The sequence below is a fragment of the Camelus dromedarius genome, chromosome 33 (genome assembly GCF_036321535.1).
Source record: "Camelus dromedarius isolate mCamDro1 chromosome 33, mCamDro1.pat, whole genome shotgun sequence".
Classification (NCBI taxonomy): domain Eukaryota; kingdom Metazoa; phylum Chordata; class Mammalia; order Artiodactyla; family Camelidae; genus Camelus; species Camelus dromedarius.
Genome location: NC_087468.1, coordinates 12,202,684 through 12,220,111, shown reverse-complemented (window position 1 = coordinate 12,220,111; position 17,428 = coordinate 12,202,684). Strand labels below are relative to the sequence as shown.

Below are 17,428 nucleotides of genomic sequence, written 5' to 3'. Positions count from 1 at the left end.
TAGAATATTCAGTCCATTTACATTTAATGTAATCAGTGATAGTGTTGGGTAAATATACCTGTTATGGTATATCTGTCTTCTTAAGTTTTAACTCTGTTGCAATTGAATAACATAATCTCACTGAAGAAGAAGAAAAAGATGGAAGAAATTTTGGAAATACTATTTTGATTAGACACTGTAAGCTGAATTCACAAAGGATAATGCTGTATTCTAGTTATAAATGTGTTTCTCACAAAGATATGGTTTAGCAACCACTACTGAAACTACTTAATGTGTATAATAGGGAAGATCAAATAAGTAAACACAATGAAAGCCTGATTTCTCACTTTCTCAGAAAAAGAAGTTACAACTAGGAAAGAAGGAAGGCTTGCGGTTTGGGACTGGAACCAGAACAACCAGCATAAACTCACAGTTTCTAATATGCATACATACAATTCTGTATGAGAACGTGTGAGTTAGTAAACCTACATCTATTTTCCAGCTCAGAACAAGCCTACAAGTAGTGACACTCCAGTAGCAGTTAGCACATCCAGGAACCAGATATTGGTCTTTAAATACCATTCTCCAATAAGGGAACCAGGGACTCTTGGAGAAATGGTTGATTATAGGTCAGGCAGGGAAAACACAAGATGAGCTTGGAATATTCTGTGGTACCAAAAAATAAGGAAGTGCTAAAAAAAAAAAATGGAGACATAGTAAAGAGACACAGGGGATAGCTAAACTGAAGGAGATTTCAATGGCCAAAGCTGGAACAATTTGAACAAGAAAATAAATAACAATGGAATTGGATTATAGCCCCAAAATAGAATAAATATCTCAATGCACACTGATATAAATAATTGAATAAATAAGCAATTGGAAGAGAAGGGACAGTTCTTGCTTCTAATAATCGAATGTAGCAGGACTGAGGGAAATAGAAAATCCCCATTAGGTGAACACCACAGTATTGACTGTTTCCAGAAAGGTCCATAAGTTGATTACTAAAAATAGTGGGTGAAAGTTTGAGGAAAAATAGTACATTTGCATAATCAAACATCAGCCTCATCTTTGCTCTTGGTAATTGTGTTCCCTGGAAGAAACCACTGACTTTCTTGATCCTTCGTTGACTTCCTGTAAATGAGTGGGTTTGACTAGAACTCCCCAAGGGACCCTTCCAGCTCTCACACTCCAAAGGCAATGACTGCACCGCCCACGTGCTTATCAGGGACACAACTTCCTTTTCTTTTCCCTGCTCTTCACTTCCCCTTATTTCTCTCCTTTTCATTCCCTACTCATGATAGGTTTCCCTAGGAAGAGAATTTCGGCGGTCTTTTGGAGAGGAAGATGGAGAAAGTTAGGAGTAAGGGGAAAAGAGAAAATGCAGCTCCTGGTAGTAACTCTGTTTAATGGAACTGGAGGAAGAGAGAGGAAAATATCACAGAACAGAAACATTTCCTGCTCCCAGCAACAAAGAGGGAAGCGCCAAGCGAAGACTTAGGAGCACTGTACCCAGGAGGCAGGCACGGGCAGCCCTGGATCTTCCTGCCTGTCCACTCTGGGGTCTCTCCAGACCACCATCTAACCCCTTCAGCAGCACCGTGTACAGCTTACCATGATGGGGAAGTCATCACTCTTCCCCACTCTCGGGCGTTGCAGGAGTTTAAGCCTTATCTCTCACTGAGAAATGGAAAGATGCTCCCCATCAGAGGAATTCAAGCACCAGTCAGCAGAGGAGCCGCACTTTTGTGCAAGGTGGCCATTGCATGGGCAGCGCTCAGTGCTCTGAAGACACAAAGTCCCCTCCATCAGGTTGCCCTGGCCTCGTGGTCACCTTCCCAGCCCAACTCGACCACGGGAGTTAGAAGATGCAAGATCACTGCAAACCATGAACTCAGGAAATTTGGTTTCGAATCTCGTTTCCTGTCTTTGATGATCTGTCTCTGGACCACAGCTCTTGGCATTTCTGTACCATGAGAGTTTTAGTAAAACATCTGCTATTCAGGCTGCTGTACTGGCTTTAAAAAAATGTAACAAACACAACTCAGCTGCTGGCACTCTGTTCCCTGTCTCCACCCTGAAGCTCTCAGAGAAATACAAGCAAAGCAGATCAGATTTTCTCTCTGGCTTCATCGGCAGTGGCACTTTCCAGCTCCTCTCTGGCTCTACCAGCTACCACTGGACCAACGCTCTCGAAGGCCTGTGACCGATTCCGGCAGCCTGACCTCCTGCATAAGCCATGCACGTGCCATCCAATCACCAACACAGACAGCTCGCATTTTCTACACACAAGAACTCAGAGATAAGATCCAAATGCCAAACAGGTGACCTGGGCAAAGAAACAGTTCGTCTAAAATTACAACCAAATAGCTGGCATCATCTGTTAGAAAGATAGCCTTTACAGAAGTACTATGGTTTCCTTATACTTTAAAGATCGAAAGAGCTTTAAAGTCTCACACACACACACACACACACACACAGAGTCAAGCTGCACTGACCACCACAATAAAAATTGTAAGTGACAGTCACTTCTCTAAAAGGAAGGCTCTAGAAAGTTACATCTCTGAAAACCTTATTTTCAGCCTCCACCAACTCTTCTCCAACCAAATCTCAAATTCTGAATGAGAAAAAAAAATAACTCAGGGTAGTTGCTCCCACGTTCATTTACTGCCCCTGGATTTTGAGGATGCTTCATGACATTCATTTACTAACCACTTCTCTTTTCCTTTTTGACTCAGCCTTGTGGTGCAGAGGAGGACAACGTGAATCTGACTTTCAAAATCGTTCTTTCCCAGGTGATTCCGACACCCCCTGAAGTGGAGGAACCACCAGTGCAGTGGGAACTAATGTAACAAGTGATGAGAGACAGACATGAAAAAACCCCTGGTTAACCAGGACGGCTTTCCTCCTATCTATATTCTCACCTCTCCGCCTGCCCAGTTTCTGTTATGCACACTTGAAAGTAAACAGTCATCTGTTAAATATATTGGTTACTCAGGGTATACACTTTTGTTCGTAAATTTTCTCTACAAAATGACAGACGTCCTTAATAAAATATTCTCCAAGTGAATATTTTCTTGCCTTTTTTTTTCTCCCACTCATGAGGAAATGATGTAGTGACCTTGATGAACGATGTTTGCAATGTGATTTTAGAAAACTGGAAGAAGTGGGGCTTCCAAGGGAAACTGTGAAGCTGGGATCCCTCCATGGCTACCAGCACGCAGAAGGACGTTTCCTGGTCCCATCTTAAGTCAAATTCTGGCTACACCAAGGAGGGAAAGGCATCACCAGATGATAGGTCTTCCTTCCTTCCTAGTGGTCTTGACCCTCTACCTCTGACAGTGAACTCTCAGCCCTCAGCCCTCCCTCCAGGGCGAGAGGCAGATGGGCTGTCCAATGTCTGTTGGCCAAGTGTCTCCAAAGTAAAATGTGCGTTTGGGGAAAATTAAAGAGCATCACTGAAAAACTGAACGGAAAGGCAGATTTCAGAAGCCCATTCATGTTTTTGCCTCTTTAAAAGATTCTGAACCAAATCACAGGGTTATTTTTCACCAGATCTTGGCATTCTACATGAAATCACCCACTTTTGGACACTGTCCAAAGATAATGGTCCAGACTGTACTTGGGTCAGATATTCAAACTGCTGACCAGGTCATTTTATAAGATACACCAAATTAATGTCGGTAGACATGAGCCGACGTACCGCTAGCTGAACAAAAAGCTGACCCCCAAATGCAAGCTACAGACGTCAAAATTCTTTTCCCTAAACTTGTAGATTTTGTCATAATTTAGCACTTTTTTCATTTTGACCTGGGCTAAAACTAGTGGACTTCTCTCAAGGCAGGAGCATATCTTAAAAATCTTTCCAGCCTTCTCATGCTTGGCCCTAGAAAACTATATCGGTCAATGAATATTGACTTGAATTGACTATTAAAATGGTTACACTAATGGTAATAACTCAGATCATTAACAGGAGTGCAAGGTTTATCATTTCTAAAAATGCTTTTTTAAAAAACATATTCGATCTTATTTGACCCTTGCAACAAATCTGTACCGTACCAAGTCTTACCACCCCAAATTTATAGAAGTAGAATCAGAGGCTTAGAAGTGGTAAAATGTAACTGTAGGATTCTAAAACTCTTGTATTTCTTTGCCACACCACGTGCCTAATGTGTGTGTGTTTGTTTTTATGACCAGAAAACACATTTTTATGGATGTAAAAGTTTTCTTTTCTCGAAATAAGTAAATCAGCACTTGTGGACAATTTGTTCTCTGGAAGAGAACAATTTTAAGCAGAAAATAGTTCTGAATACTTAATTAGCACCAGAGAGAATCTAATTTCATATTAAATACTCCCAGATAAAAAGTGAGAAAACAGGAAAGATAAAGTATTAGAGAAATGAGTGTGGATAAACATGGACTTTGGGGAAGTATGATTTGGTTCAAAGTTTGTGAAGAACACTTTGGATGTAAAGTCAAAAAATTGCACTGTTAAGAATGTTCATTATGGCACTGTCTATAATAACCAAAACACTAGAAGCATCAGAATATTGAAAGAATCATGTTCTTGTTGACATAGAGAAAATGTCACCTTGTATTATTAGATGGAAACAGTAGTTTTAAAAAAATTTTTTAAAGACTATAATCTCCCTTCGTAATTTTGTTTCAAAAAATGTGTGTATCAATGCCAAAACTCAAACAGTTTTTGCTTTTCAATACTATATTACTCATCCATTGCCGTGCAACAAATTATCTCCAAATTGAGCATCTTGAAACAAAAAATATTATTATCTGACATGGTTTCTGAGGGATCGGAATCTGGATGTGCCTTGATTGGGTGCTTATGACTCAGTCTCTGCCATGAGGTTGCAGTCATTCTGTTGACCGCTCCGGGCCTTGGTGTCTTTGAAGATTCGAATAGGGTGAGAGGAAACACTTCCGTGTTCATTCACATAGATTTCGAAGAAGTTTCAGTTCTTTGTCACATGGACTGCTCATGACATGGCTTCTCCCAGAGTGAGGGATTCAAGAGAGAGAGAGGTAGAAACTAAGGTAGAATGCAGCGTCTTTTAGGATGCAAAGAAGAGACATGCCACCACTTCCATTGGTTATACAGATCAACCCGAGTGCAGTGTGGGGACTGTATATGGATGTGACTTTCAGGACGCCAGGATTCTTGAAGGCCACCTGGGACCCTGTCCATCACAGCTCATCCTCACCCTTTCCCAAGGCCCACAAAACTCTCTTCCACCCCATGACAGCATTGGTCCAAATTCCAGAAGCTCACCATCTAAGTCCAGTCTAGATGGCAGATAAGTTTCTTCAGATGCCATCCCTCAAGTACAATTTCTCCTGATTTGAAGACTTTTAACTAAAAAGACGAGTTATCCGTCCCTTACATGGCGAACATACATTACTGGGACAGGAATGGATAACCGCTACACTCTTGATCAGAAAAGAAAAACATGGTTGGAAGACAGGGGTCAGTGATCCATGGAAATTCTGAAACCCAGCTGAGAAATTATCAGAAGTTCCTTGAATAAGATTCAGTCCTCCCCATGCCCAGGAGTTTTTATTCTCCATGGCTTTTCATGCCACCTGTGGGCTCTTGGTCCTTCCCTCTTAGGAATCCTGCCCTTATCCTGAAACGTACACGTGTTTGTGATTGGGTCGTTTCCTCAGCCGGCTTCCGGCCTGAAGAAGGCTGGTGGCTCAAAGGCTCTATTCATTTTGTCCTGTCTCTTTGCCTTTCAGCAAAAGCTGAAAAATGTTTGGCTGATATAATTCTTTTAAAAACTTTATATGCCTCCTAAGAATCTTTTGGGGGTTCAGTCCATTCAATAAAAGCCACATCCACAAATGTCTTTGATGCCTCTTGGGTGTTGAGAAGGCTAGGGGACAATGCCCTTAAGCATCCTAGAAGCCCTACACTTTGACTGAGAGGCTCTGTGAAGCATACCCTCCACCCCTGCAGAGAGCCTTTCCCTGACGGAACACTCACCCTTGATCTTTCTTTCCTCTTACTCACATTTTGGGCTTTATTTTTAGACCATGCATTTCTGACAGTTCTCTGGATTATATTTTTGCTCTGGAGCCATTTTTTTAATGACTCTTATAGGTTGAATTGTATCTTCCAAGAAGAGGTACTGAAGCACTAACCCCCAGTACCTGTGAACGTGAACTTGTTTGGCAATAGGGTCCTTGCATATGTCATCAAGAGGAGACCATACTGGAGCAAGGTGGGCCTTAATCCAGAAAGACTGGTGTCCTTATAAGAAAAGGAGAAGGAAGAGACACACAGACTGAACACAGACTGGAGAAGGCCATGAGACGACAGAAGCAGAGGCTGGAGGGATGTAGCAACCAGCCAAGGAACATCAAGTTACCAGGAGTTCCCAGAAGCTGGGAAGAGGAAAGGAAGGGTCCTAACATGAGAGTCTATGCTTTTATTAGGAGAACTGAAACCTCTTTCATTTCATATTACAACCCATTTCACATCTAGCCCTCCTCCATCTCCGAGAGGTGTAAGTTGGAGGGGTTTATGGTCCCCGAGGGTGGAAATGGATCAGAAGATGCCTCTCCGTGGCTTACTGTGGGTTGAATTTAGGGATCATGTTGTAATGGTAATGTTGTTTTCAAGGAATTACCAGATCAGCGCAGTTCAAGTCAAATTATCGATCTTCAGGGGCCAGGTGACCAGGGAGAGGAGACGTGTACTTAGACAAACTAGACAAGGTACAAAGCAGAAATCACAATGAACAGGAAGTGATCTGGAGAAATTCTCAAAGCAAGGAGCATCTGGCAGTGGGAAATCTTGAAACAGCCCTCCAACCTTGCTGTAGGCACATCCGAAGGAACAGCACTGGAGGGTCTTCGAGGCCTCTAAGAACATGCCTTCTCATGCGTCTTCTTTGCTCTGTCTCTGCACAAGCTTCTGGTCACTTATTTATCTTTGCTGTGTCTTGTGTAGTGATTTGCACAACAAGCATCCTGTGTTTTAGTGCTCATGTCGACGTTTAATTGAAGGAAACAAACATTTTAATCTATGTTTCTCTAATGATCAAAGTCAAACAAAACAATTCCTTTTGCCTACCCTGCAATTAAAGTAAGAAACTGAGCATGTGTTTACTTTACTTTAGATTTTTATCTTACATTAAAATATATTATTGACCCAATCTATTATAGAACCAATGACTCAAGGGTTTTTTTTTTTTTTTATAATTCATGCTTTTTTCCCTGAAACATTTTTAGCTTCTGTATTTAACTTTGTAACTAATTTTTAAAAACACGTAATTATTGGTTGGCTGATTCGCAGGGACCACCAATCCTTTTATATCTTGACTTTCTTATTTTCAAGTTATTAATTTTGATCCTTTTTAATGTCCTAGAGAGTAGGTCTTTGAATGATTTTTAAGAGAGGCCATGGGAGGGAAATGGCTTCTGTTTTTTAGACATCTGAAAACATCTTTCCACTGCTGTACTCACGACTTCAATTAGGTTTGGGATGGTATGCTTAGCTCACGACGTTTCCTCTTTAAAGGACCAGATCTCACTCCACATGAAGCTGACAAATTAAGATCGAAGTCAGCCTTGGTTTTTTTTCCCCCATTTGTTGGTAAACCATTATTTTCTGTCTGGTTGCTTATATATGCTCTCCCCTTTAGATCTGCAAGCTATCTTCAAGTATAGATTTTTTTTTTCCCATTAAAACCTTGTTTTTTGTTGTTTTTTTTTTACACTAAGGAAAATACTTTTACATTGTGATTATTATTTCCACTCCTTTTGTTTCAGTATTTTCAGGAATACTTCTTATCCATAGGCTGGATTTCTACCATCTTCATTCTGTCTGTTACATCTCTTGCCGCTTCATCCTTACCCTTTACTTCCATAGTCTTGGGGAGCTAGTTCACAGATTCCGTTTCGCCCGTTGTTAATTCTGCTCACTAGTGCACTAGAACATCTTTGTCTTTGATTGCATCCTGCTCTTATTTTGGCTGGCTCCATGTTTGATAAGGGCAGGGAATGTGGAGTGACTTAAACCCACCAGCATATGTCCTCGGTGTCTGGCAGGGCTACACCCGGTGGGTGGACTGATTTGCACAAACCTGGCCCAGCTTCCAGCAGGTCCTCATCAGTGTGGCTCTGACCATTCCTACCCCCAGGGCTCCTCTGCCCCAGAGTATTTCTGGAGAGAATACCCATCTCCACGTGCCATTCATCCTCCTCCTGTTCTGTGTTGTACTGGGAGATGTGATCTTGAAATCAATATAACAAGAGATGAACTGAAGCAGGAGAGTTTCCTGGGACCCAGTTCTGGCCCTCTTGGAACCTAATTCCTTTGCAGGCAGGGAACAGAGGTCTGGTTTCAGGTTATGGTAGCCCTGAGCCCCTGATCTAGGCAGAAAGCGGGAGAAGTAAAGCCGTCTCTTGATGTCTTGTTGTCTATTCCATGTTGGGATTAGGAGATGAAACAGATGTTGCTGGGATGGGGGTGTTTCCTCAAGTCAACTGTTTTAGCACTGCACTTGGTGGAAATTCTCTTTATCAATGCTGACACCGGGTATTATGATTTTGCAGAGCATCATGGGCATTTTAATAGGAAACAGAGTTCATCTCAGGCTAGTCCAATGGTTAATTTTTACATATACCTGATGCACCCCCACCCCCGATCCCCGCTCGAGAAAACACTGTATTCATTAATATAGACAATGACGCTTCAGTTCAAATAAGGGCTAAAAATTACCCCACTCATCAACTCCCATGGCAGCCAGATGATGCTTGCGGGTGACATTCTAAAAGATGACGCACAAGGGTTAATCACAAGCATGAGGGCCAGCCAAAGCAAGCAAGGCTGTCATATGCAAAATGGCTCGTAGGAATTCGAGCCATTTCCAGAAGCTCGTAATCATGCTGACTCATCCTCTACTACATTTCGCAGATAGTTCACCAGCAAGAATGTGCCTTAAACACATGTCAAAGGGGAAAATACAACACACTGTATCCTTACCTTGTAATAAATTCTGGCCACCAAACCCCGCTGGAGAACCCTTTCGCGAAAATTCACTGCTTTCAACAGGAAGGCGAGATTGCTGACTGTGTCCACGTTAAATGCCAGGAAACTGAAGGAAGAACACAGTGATCATCATTATTAGTTTGTCCTCAGCAAAGAATTTCATCTGAAAGAAACAGACAGGGATTGTTTTTTCAAAAAGAATTTCCTCCCAACAGATAAGTAGTGTAAGAACGCACAGTCATGCCCTTGCTCCTCCCACTCGCTGCATTCGTGCTTTTTCAGGATTTTTCAGATGCATGCTTGGATCTAGTTACTCTGTGTGGTTGTCCTTATGATGTAAAGATAATTTGACTTATTGCCTCTTCTACTTATTATTTTTTACCTTTAAAAAACAATTTTATTTACCTTAAATTTTTTTATTGAAGATAGTTGATATATAATCTTATGTAAGTGACAGGTGTACAATATAGTGATTCAGTTTTTAAAGGTTATACTCCGTTTATAGTTATTATAAAATATTGGCTAGATTCCATGTGTTGTACAATATATCCTTGTTATCTTATTTTATACATAATAGTTTGTACCACTTAACTATTATATTATAAGTAATGTTCAGTATTTTACAGTCTTTCTTCATTAGTAGCCACATAATCTGCATCAAGTAGGTTTACAATAATTTACTCAACATTGTTGGGCATTTGTTATAATAATGATCACAGATGAATATCAGTAATTAAATATATTTGTCACAAAATATTTGGCAATGAATAATATTTCCCAAATATATTATAAATTTATGGATAATGAATTGCTGTGAATTACTCAATAATCTCAATAATTCTATGATGCAGACACTATAATTATCCAATGGACAGTTTGAGAATCCGAGGCTCAGTGAGATTCAGTAACTTGCTCGATGGCACACAGGCAGAACAGGTCCCAGCTCAGTTTTACCTTTGGGGACACTGGTATTTAAAAGAAGAGGAGCCCCAGAGGGCTGTGAGAGGGGTGGGGGCAAGCCCAGGGCAGAGCGTGCCACAGAGATGTGACTTTCTTCAGCAGGTAGTAATTTCCAACTTCCCATTGGCAAATGAGGAAACTGAGGCACAGAGGAGTTAAGAGACTTAGACACAGACACAAGACACTCAAGTCTTCGTCAAAAACCTGGGGGCTTTTCACCATGTGACTCTGTCTTTTGCGCTGATTTTGTCCTCCCCACCTGCCCAAAAAGCTTCTGTCTTTAGAACTTAGATAGACAGTTAAGGAGTTAGTTCACATTTGGGGTTTTGCATAGCTCAGCTACTCCCTGCCCTCTCTTTTCCCCACATCCTTGAGAAGTAAGTCATTAAAAGACCCAAATAAGTTCATTTGTCTTTTTTTTTTTAAGATTCCACATATAAATGATATCATATGGTATTTTTCTTTCTCTTTTTGGCTTATTTCATTTAGAATGACAATCTCCAAGTCCATCCATTGCTGCTGCAAATGGCATTGTTTTATGCTTTTTCATGGCTGAGTAGTATTCCATTGTATAAATATACCACCACTTCTTTATCCAGTCATCTGCTGATGGACATTTAGGTTGCTTTCATATCTTGGTAAATAGTGATGCTATGAATACTGGGGTACATGTATCTTTTTGAATTAAGGTTCCCTCTGGATATATGCCCAGGAGTGGGATTGCTGGATCATATGGTAAGTCTACTTTTAGACTTTTGAGGCATCTCCATACTGTTTTCCAAAATGGCTGCACCAAACTACATTCCTACAAGCAGTGTAGAAGGGTTTCCTTTTCTCCACACCCTCTCCAGCATTTATTTTTTGTGGACTTCTGAATGATGGCCATTCTGAATTTGCAAAACAGAAACAGACTTTCAGACATAGAGAACAAACTTATGGTTACCACGGGGGCAGGGGTGTGAGAGGGGATAAATTGGGAGTTACAGATTTATAGATACGGATGTATATAGAATAGGTAAACAACAAGTTCATGCTGTCTAGTGCAGGGAACTATATTCGATATCTTGCAGTAATTAATGATGAAAAAGAATATGAAAATGAATATATGTATGTTTGTGTATGACTGAAGCATTGAGCTGTACACCAGAAACTGACATAACATTGCAAACTGACTGTACTTCAATAAATGTATATATATTTTAAAAATTTAAAATAAAATAAAATGCACCAAAAAAGAAAAGATGAACGGAAAGGTGGGCTGAGGGGTTGATAGGGAGATATATACGTGATATGTACTAAGCACAGTAACATGTTCATAGTTGAATCTCATTGGTGGGTATGTGAATGTTCCCTAAAATTATTTCAATTTTCCTGAGTATTTGAGAATGGCCATAGTATATAAGGCAAAACATTCAAGTCCAATGCCGAATCATGACTTTCCTCAGCCCCCACAGCCCCCTAGGGATCCACGGGCTGATAAGGGGGTGAGGGCTCTGGTGGCAGCCCCTTGTGGGAGGGAGAGAGGTGACCCTCCCTGGGACAAGAAAGGGCACAACAGAGCTGTTTGCAGATTCAGGTCCAGCCCCTCCCAGAGCCAAGCCCTGCCCTCCTCCTCAAGTCTCCTGGAGCCTCTGAGCATCCACACAAATGGCTGCCTACTTGGAGGGAGTTCAGTGAGTTCTCACCCCATCTTTCCTCGCGTCCCCACTTGCTTCTGGGTACTTCTCTCGTGAGTTGTCAGTATGACTGCCATCCGACTGTACGCTCCAGGAAGGCTGAGAGCCCAGTCACTGCCGCATCATCAACACTTGAGAGCTAAGTGCCCCGTACACTGTGTGTATGGAAAGGTGTTGGAGGACAAAGGCTTTTCTTAATATACATAAAAATAAGAGTGAGGTTTTGGGACTTGAGGAGATAAACACAGCCAAACTGAATCAGTAAAACCTGGATATGTGGGAGAGAGAAGTGTACTGTTTTGGAGGTTAATAACCGAGACAAAAAAATAAATGGACTGGAACTTTCCAAATATTTACAATTGGAATACTGCCTTTGGCACATCTCAAGTCTATCTTGGAAGATTTGCTAGGAATATAGATTTGCATATGGCTGAGCGTCTGTTTTGCTTTCGAAATGATGGAAACAAGCCCTGCTCTGTTATCTGGCAAAAAAATGGAGGGGCAGATGATTTGTAGTTAGCTGGGGACCACGTTTCCTGAATGGATGGAACTGATTCAGATGGGAATTGTACTGTTCTTTCAACTCCTTCTATGTTGGAAATTTTCCAACAAAAAAAATAGTGGGGAAAACTATCAGTACTATAAAATGCCCATTCAGGGCTGGAAATATTAAAAAGATGCACTGACTTCGTAGAGTGTAAAAGGACAAACTGAGACAAAACCAAGGGAGACTTCAGTGAAACAGTCCTCAGATGTGGCAGGTGATGTTTCAAGCTTTAAGATAGACTAGTCTGAATAAACAGGAACCTGAGCAGCAGGTTTTTTTTTTTTAAAGGAAAAAAGGACAGATAACAGATTTCTCAATTTCACTTCATGCCAACAGATATAAAAAAAAAGCCCACACTATCATTCACTGTGTTTCCCATGTTTTCAACAGGATTGTAAGTTTATACTTTCTAATGAATCATTTCCTTGGAAATTGGTTCAATGTGTTTGGGTCATGAAGACCAAAATCTCCCTCCAAATAAAAATAATAACTTTAAAAATACACAAAAGAAAAAAAAAACACAATAAGCTCGTGACAAGTAGAATAAAGGAGACAGCATACTTAGGAGCAGAAAGCAGAGATATGACAGAGGACCAACCAAGGGGAAAAAGATGGTTGTTCGGAAAAAAATAATAAACTAGACAGATACCTGGTAAGATTAAACAACAACAACAAAGGAGAGAGAAGGCACAAGGAATCGTTTTTAGGAATGAAAAATGGGACATAACTATAGACCTAGCAGAAGTGCAAACGTTAATTACAGAATAGCATGAAAAACATCTCACACCAATAAATTCAAAACAAAATGGATACATGCCTAGAAAAATACCACTTCCCAAAACTAACACAAGAAGAGAAAGCCTAAATGGCCTTAAACTAATTGAATCAGTATTTTAAATATTACCCAGGCCCAGACAGTTTTCAAATAACTCATCAGATTCTTCCACAGAATAAGAAACTACCCCTAAAATGATGTGACCAGTGAAACTTGATATAAATCCAAACCAGGGAAGTAGAAGAAGGGACAGAATAGCCAGCGAGTATATAAAAACTGTAAAAATAGCACGAGCAAGTCAAACCCAGGAAAATATAAAAATGATAATACAGCATAACAAAATGGAGTGTTTCTTAAACATGCAAGGGTTATTTATAAAATTAACAGATTAAAGAAGAAATATCATAAGATAATTTAACAGATGAAAAAAAATCATTTGTAGTAAAATCGGTAAAAGTCATCATCCAATAATGACAAAAATACATTGAAAATAACCATAAATCGAGCCTCTGTAGGAAGTCAAGTGTCTATCAGAAACTTCAGCAAGTGTCATTCTTAATAGTGAAATATTAAACTAATTCTTTTCAAAACCAGGAATGAGATATCTTCTCCCAAAAAAAGAAAAAAAAGAGTAATAACTGGAAAGGAAGAAATAAAACATCATTAGTTGCAGATGATGTTTATGGGAAGAAAACCCCAAAATCTTTCTTTTCTTTTTTAATTGGAGTCTAGTCAGTTTACAAAGTTGTGTCAGTTTCTGGTGTACAGCATCATAGTTCAGCCATACATATAAATACAGATATTTATTTTCATATTTCAGTATAGGTTACTACAAGATGTTGAATATAGTTCTCTATGATATACAGTAGAAACTTATTTATCTATTTTATACATAGTAGTTAGTATCTTCAAATCTTGAATTCCCAATTTAGCCCTTCCCACCCCTTTTTCCCCCAGTAACTATAAGTTTGTTTTCTATGTCTGTGAGTCTGTTTCTGCTTTGTAAATAAGTTCATTTGCCTTTTTTTATATTCCACATACAAATGATATCATATGGCATTTTTCTTTCTTTTTCTGGCTTACTTCACTTAGGACAACTATCTCCAAGTTCATCCATGCTGCTGCAAATGGCATGATTTTATTCTTTTTCATGGCTGAGTAGTATTCCATTGTATAAATATACCACCACTTCTTTATCCAGTCATCTGTCGATGGACATTTAGGTTGTTTCTATGTCTTGGCTATTGTAAATAGCACTGCTATGAACATTGGGGTGCATGTATCTTTTCAAATTAAAGTTCCCTCTGGATATATGCCCAGGAGTGGGACTGCTGGATCATATGATAAGTCTATTTTCAGTTTTTTGAGGAGTCTCCATTCTGTTTTTCATAATGGCTGCACCAAACTACATTCCCACCAACAGTGTAGGAAGGTTCCCTTTTCTCCACACCCTCTCCAGCATTTATCATTTGTGGACTTTTTAATAATGACTGGTGTGAGGTGATACCTCATTGTAGTTTTGATTTGCATTTCTCTGATAATTAGTGATATTGAACATTTTTTGCCCTTTTGGTGTATGTAGTTTTTTGGGGGGTTTTTTTGGTTTGGTTTTTTGTTTTTTTGGAAGAACTTAACAAACTTACTCTAAAACTTATATGGATGTGCAAAAGACCCAGACAGGTCTGAGTTATATTTCAGATATAATAATATAATACAATAATGTTATATATAATATGTATTACATAATACTTTTATACTATTATAAATTGAGTGGAATTGAAACAGTGTATTGTTGGATTAAGAACATGCAAACAGACTAGGAACAAAATAGCCCCAAAATGGACTCCTATATAAACAAAAGTTTAATAAATGCCAGAGGGAGCATTCCAGATTACTGGGAAAAGACAGTCAATTCAGTAAATGGGGCTGAAATAACTGAGAATCCCTAGGGGAGAAAAAAGTAAAATTAGATCCCTTCCTCACACCATAGACAAAAATTTCAGATGGATTCAAAAATTAAATGTGAATGGTGAAACTCTCAAAATTTTAAAAAAATACATATCATGAGCCAAAGTAGACAAGATACAGAAAGTGTGGAATATAAAGGCAAAGACTGATAAATTCAATTGCAATTTAAGAATTTAAGTTAATCAAAATATACCATAAAGAAAATGTAAGCCAAGCCATAGACTCGGAGAAGATAGTCATAACATCCAAAAATCAGTAAGAATAAGACTGAAAAACAGAGAAATTGGCAAAAGGCACCACAGGCATTTCACATAAGAAGAAATACAAATGGTAAACAGACGTGTGAAAGTAAGCTCCACTATGACAGTAATAAGAAAAATGCAATTTAAAGTCACAGTGAGAGATCTTTTTCTTATATTGTCAAAAATGAAGTCTGCTAATGCTGAGTGCTGGTTCCATAAGACACATGTTGCTGGAGAGGATATAAATTTGCACAACCACTTTGAAAAATAATCTGGGCACTGTCGAGTCAAGTTGAACACTGGCATACCCCACAACACAACAATTTCACTCCCACGTAATACATGCCACTGAGGAATGTTTCTCAAACAACACGTTGCAAATTGCTAATGGCTCATGGGATTGAGATCAGTAAAAAATTAAATTAAAAAATATCAGAGAGCATTATGAGTAACAGGATGACATTGTTTCCTGAAATGTTTGCTTCAGTTGTGTCCGTGGTGGGGAGAGCAGGGGATTCTGTGGGTGTGTCGGTGTCCATGGTGATGTTAAATGTATTTCTCACTCTGAGTCAAGACAACTAAATTTGAAAGCCCTGTAGAAATTCTTGCGCATGTTCCCCCAGAAGACATGCACAAGATTTTTCATAAGAGCATTGTGCAAAATATCAAAAACACAACCCAACTATCCACTGACATTGGAGATAAGACTGGATAAGTAACTTGCAGCTGAGACACATGATAAAATATGATCAGAGATAGAAGCTCTTCAGCCACACATAACAATTTGGCTGAATCTAAGAAACAAAATATTGAGTGAAAACAGGAAACTACAGAACACCACACACAGTACGCCTTATTTATCAAGCTTAAAGACAATACTAAAAAATCAATGAAAACAACCAAAAGCTTGGATTCTGAAGCCAGATCATCTGGGTTCAAATCCTAGCTCTACCACCCATTAACAAGTAACCCTGGGCAAAATACTTAACCTCTGGGCCTGCTTCCTCATCTTTGAGATGGAAATAAAAACCTACCTCATGGGGTTTTTAGGAGTAAAAGCTGTAAAGTCCTTGGAACAGTGAACATGCCAAAAAGGAGGAACGCATGTAGTAAGAACAGAATTCACAATGTTCTGGTTCTTAAGTTGGACCGCTTATACGTGAGTATTGAAGTTACATATTCATTTCTTTTTTGCACACAGTGATATTTAAAATTTAAACAAGAGTGAGTTGTGCCTTGGCAAGGCTCTATATATTCAGCTCAATAATAAGACCCCGAGGTCCAAGGATGCTGGCAGCCCGAGGGATTACGTACCTGGTTCTCAGCTTGTCACCCACCGAGTCAGCCCAGTTTCGGAGCAGGCTCGAGAGCGGTCTTTCTTCACACTGTTTGCTGTACTGAGCCAGCAGCTCCCGTACCACAACCTGTGCAAAGAGTTTACCATTTGTCAGCCGTTTGTCAAAAATGGAAAAAATGCCAGAGTGTCTTTAACTGCTGCAGCAAGATCAGGTCCAGTTGCTTCTAGCCAACTCTCGGGGAGGAATCAAACAGAAGACTCATCCTTCCAGGGGCCTCCACTTCCCCATGGCAAGGGTGTGCCCTTACCTGACCACTCTCCCTCCGTCCTTGTGGCACCTTAACTAGCTAACTACTTACTGCTCTCTCTTTCCCTTGAGGCGTCAGCCTCTACTGCAGTCCCAGGGCCAGCCATTCTAGTTGACACTTCAGATGAAACGGACTTGCCTTCTCTGGACCAGATAGGTGGCTGGTTTCTTTTTTGCCTCCGATGTTCTGTGGCCAATTAGGCCTTTGGGGAATCATGTTGAAATGTACACATAAAGCAATCTCCATCACTCGCCTTCCTCAGCAGTCTGAAAGTTATAATGTGGGCCTAAAATACTACATCCTTGTCCAGGTTTTTTCAAAGAAGACATCCAGGGTCAGGCTGCTCGAGAGAAGCCCAGCTGACAGCGAGCAGCAGCTGCCACGCATGTCAGTGAGGCCCCCCTGGACCAGCCTGCCCTGCAGAGCCTCCCTCCAGCTGACTCCAGCAGGAGTGAGCCCAGGCCAGGCCAGCAGAGGAATCACACTGCACCAGTCCAGCCCAAACTGCCAACAGAGTGTTGTTAGAAGGCACTAAACTTGGGGGTGGTTTGTTACCCAGCAATAAATAGCTGACTCATCATCAAATGACTACCAGTCTTAGAATAATTCCTTCTTTGTTTCACATACATCCATTTTTTATAGAGATTACATAAAATGTTATATATG

At 40.1% G+C, this 17,428-nt stretch overlaps 1 protein-coding gene across 1 annotated transcript in view; it reads right to left on the bottom strand.

Annotated features, from left to right (window-relative positions):
- The window catches only part of ACOXL (acyl-CoA oxidase like), a 240,471-nt gene that overhangs the window by 71,184 nt on the left and 151,859 nt on the right, over window positions 1-17,428 (bottom strand). Inside the window, exons 12-13 of the mRNA XM_064481989.1 lie at window positions 16,472-16,581; window positions 8,984-9,095 (exon numbers count right to left, since the gene is read on the bottom strand). Of these exons, the coding sequence (XP_064338059.1) occupies window positions 8,984-9,095; window positions 16,472-16,581 (222 nt within the window). The remainder of the gene's footprint in view (window positions 1-8,983; window positions 9,096-16,471; window positions 16,582-17,428) is intronic.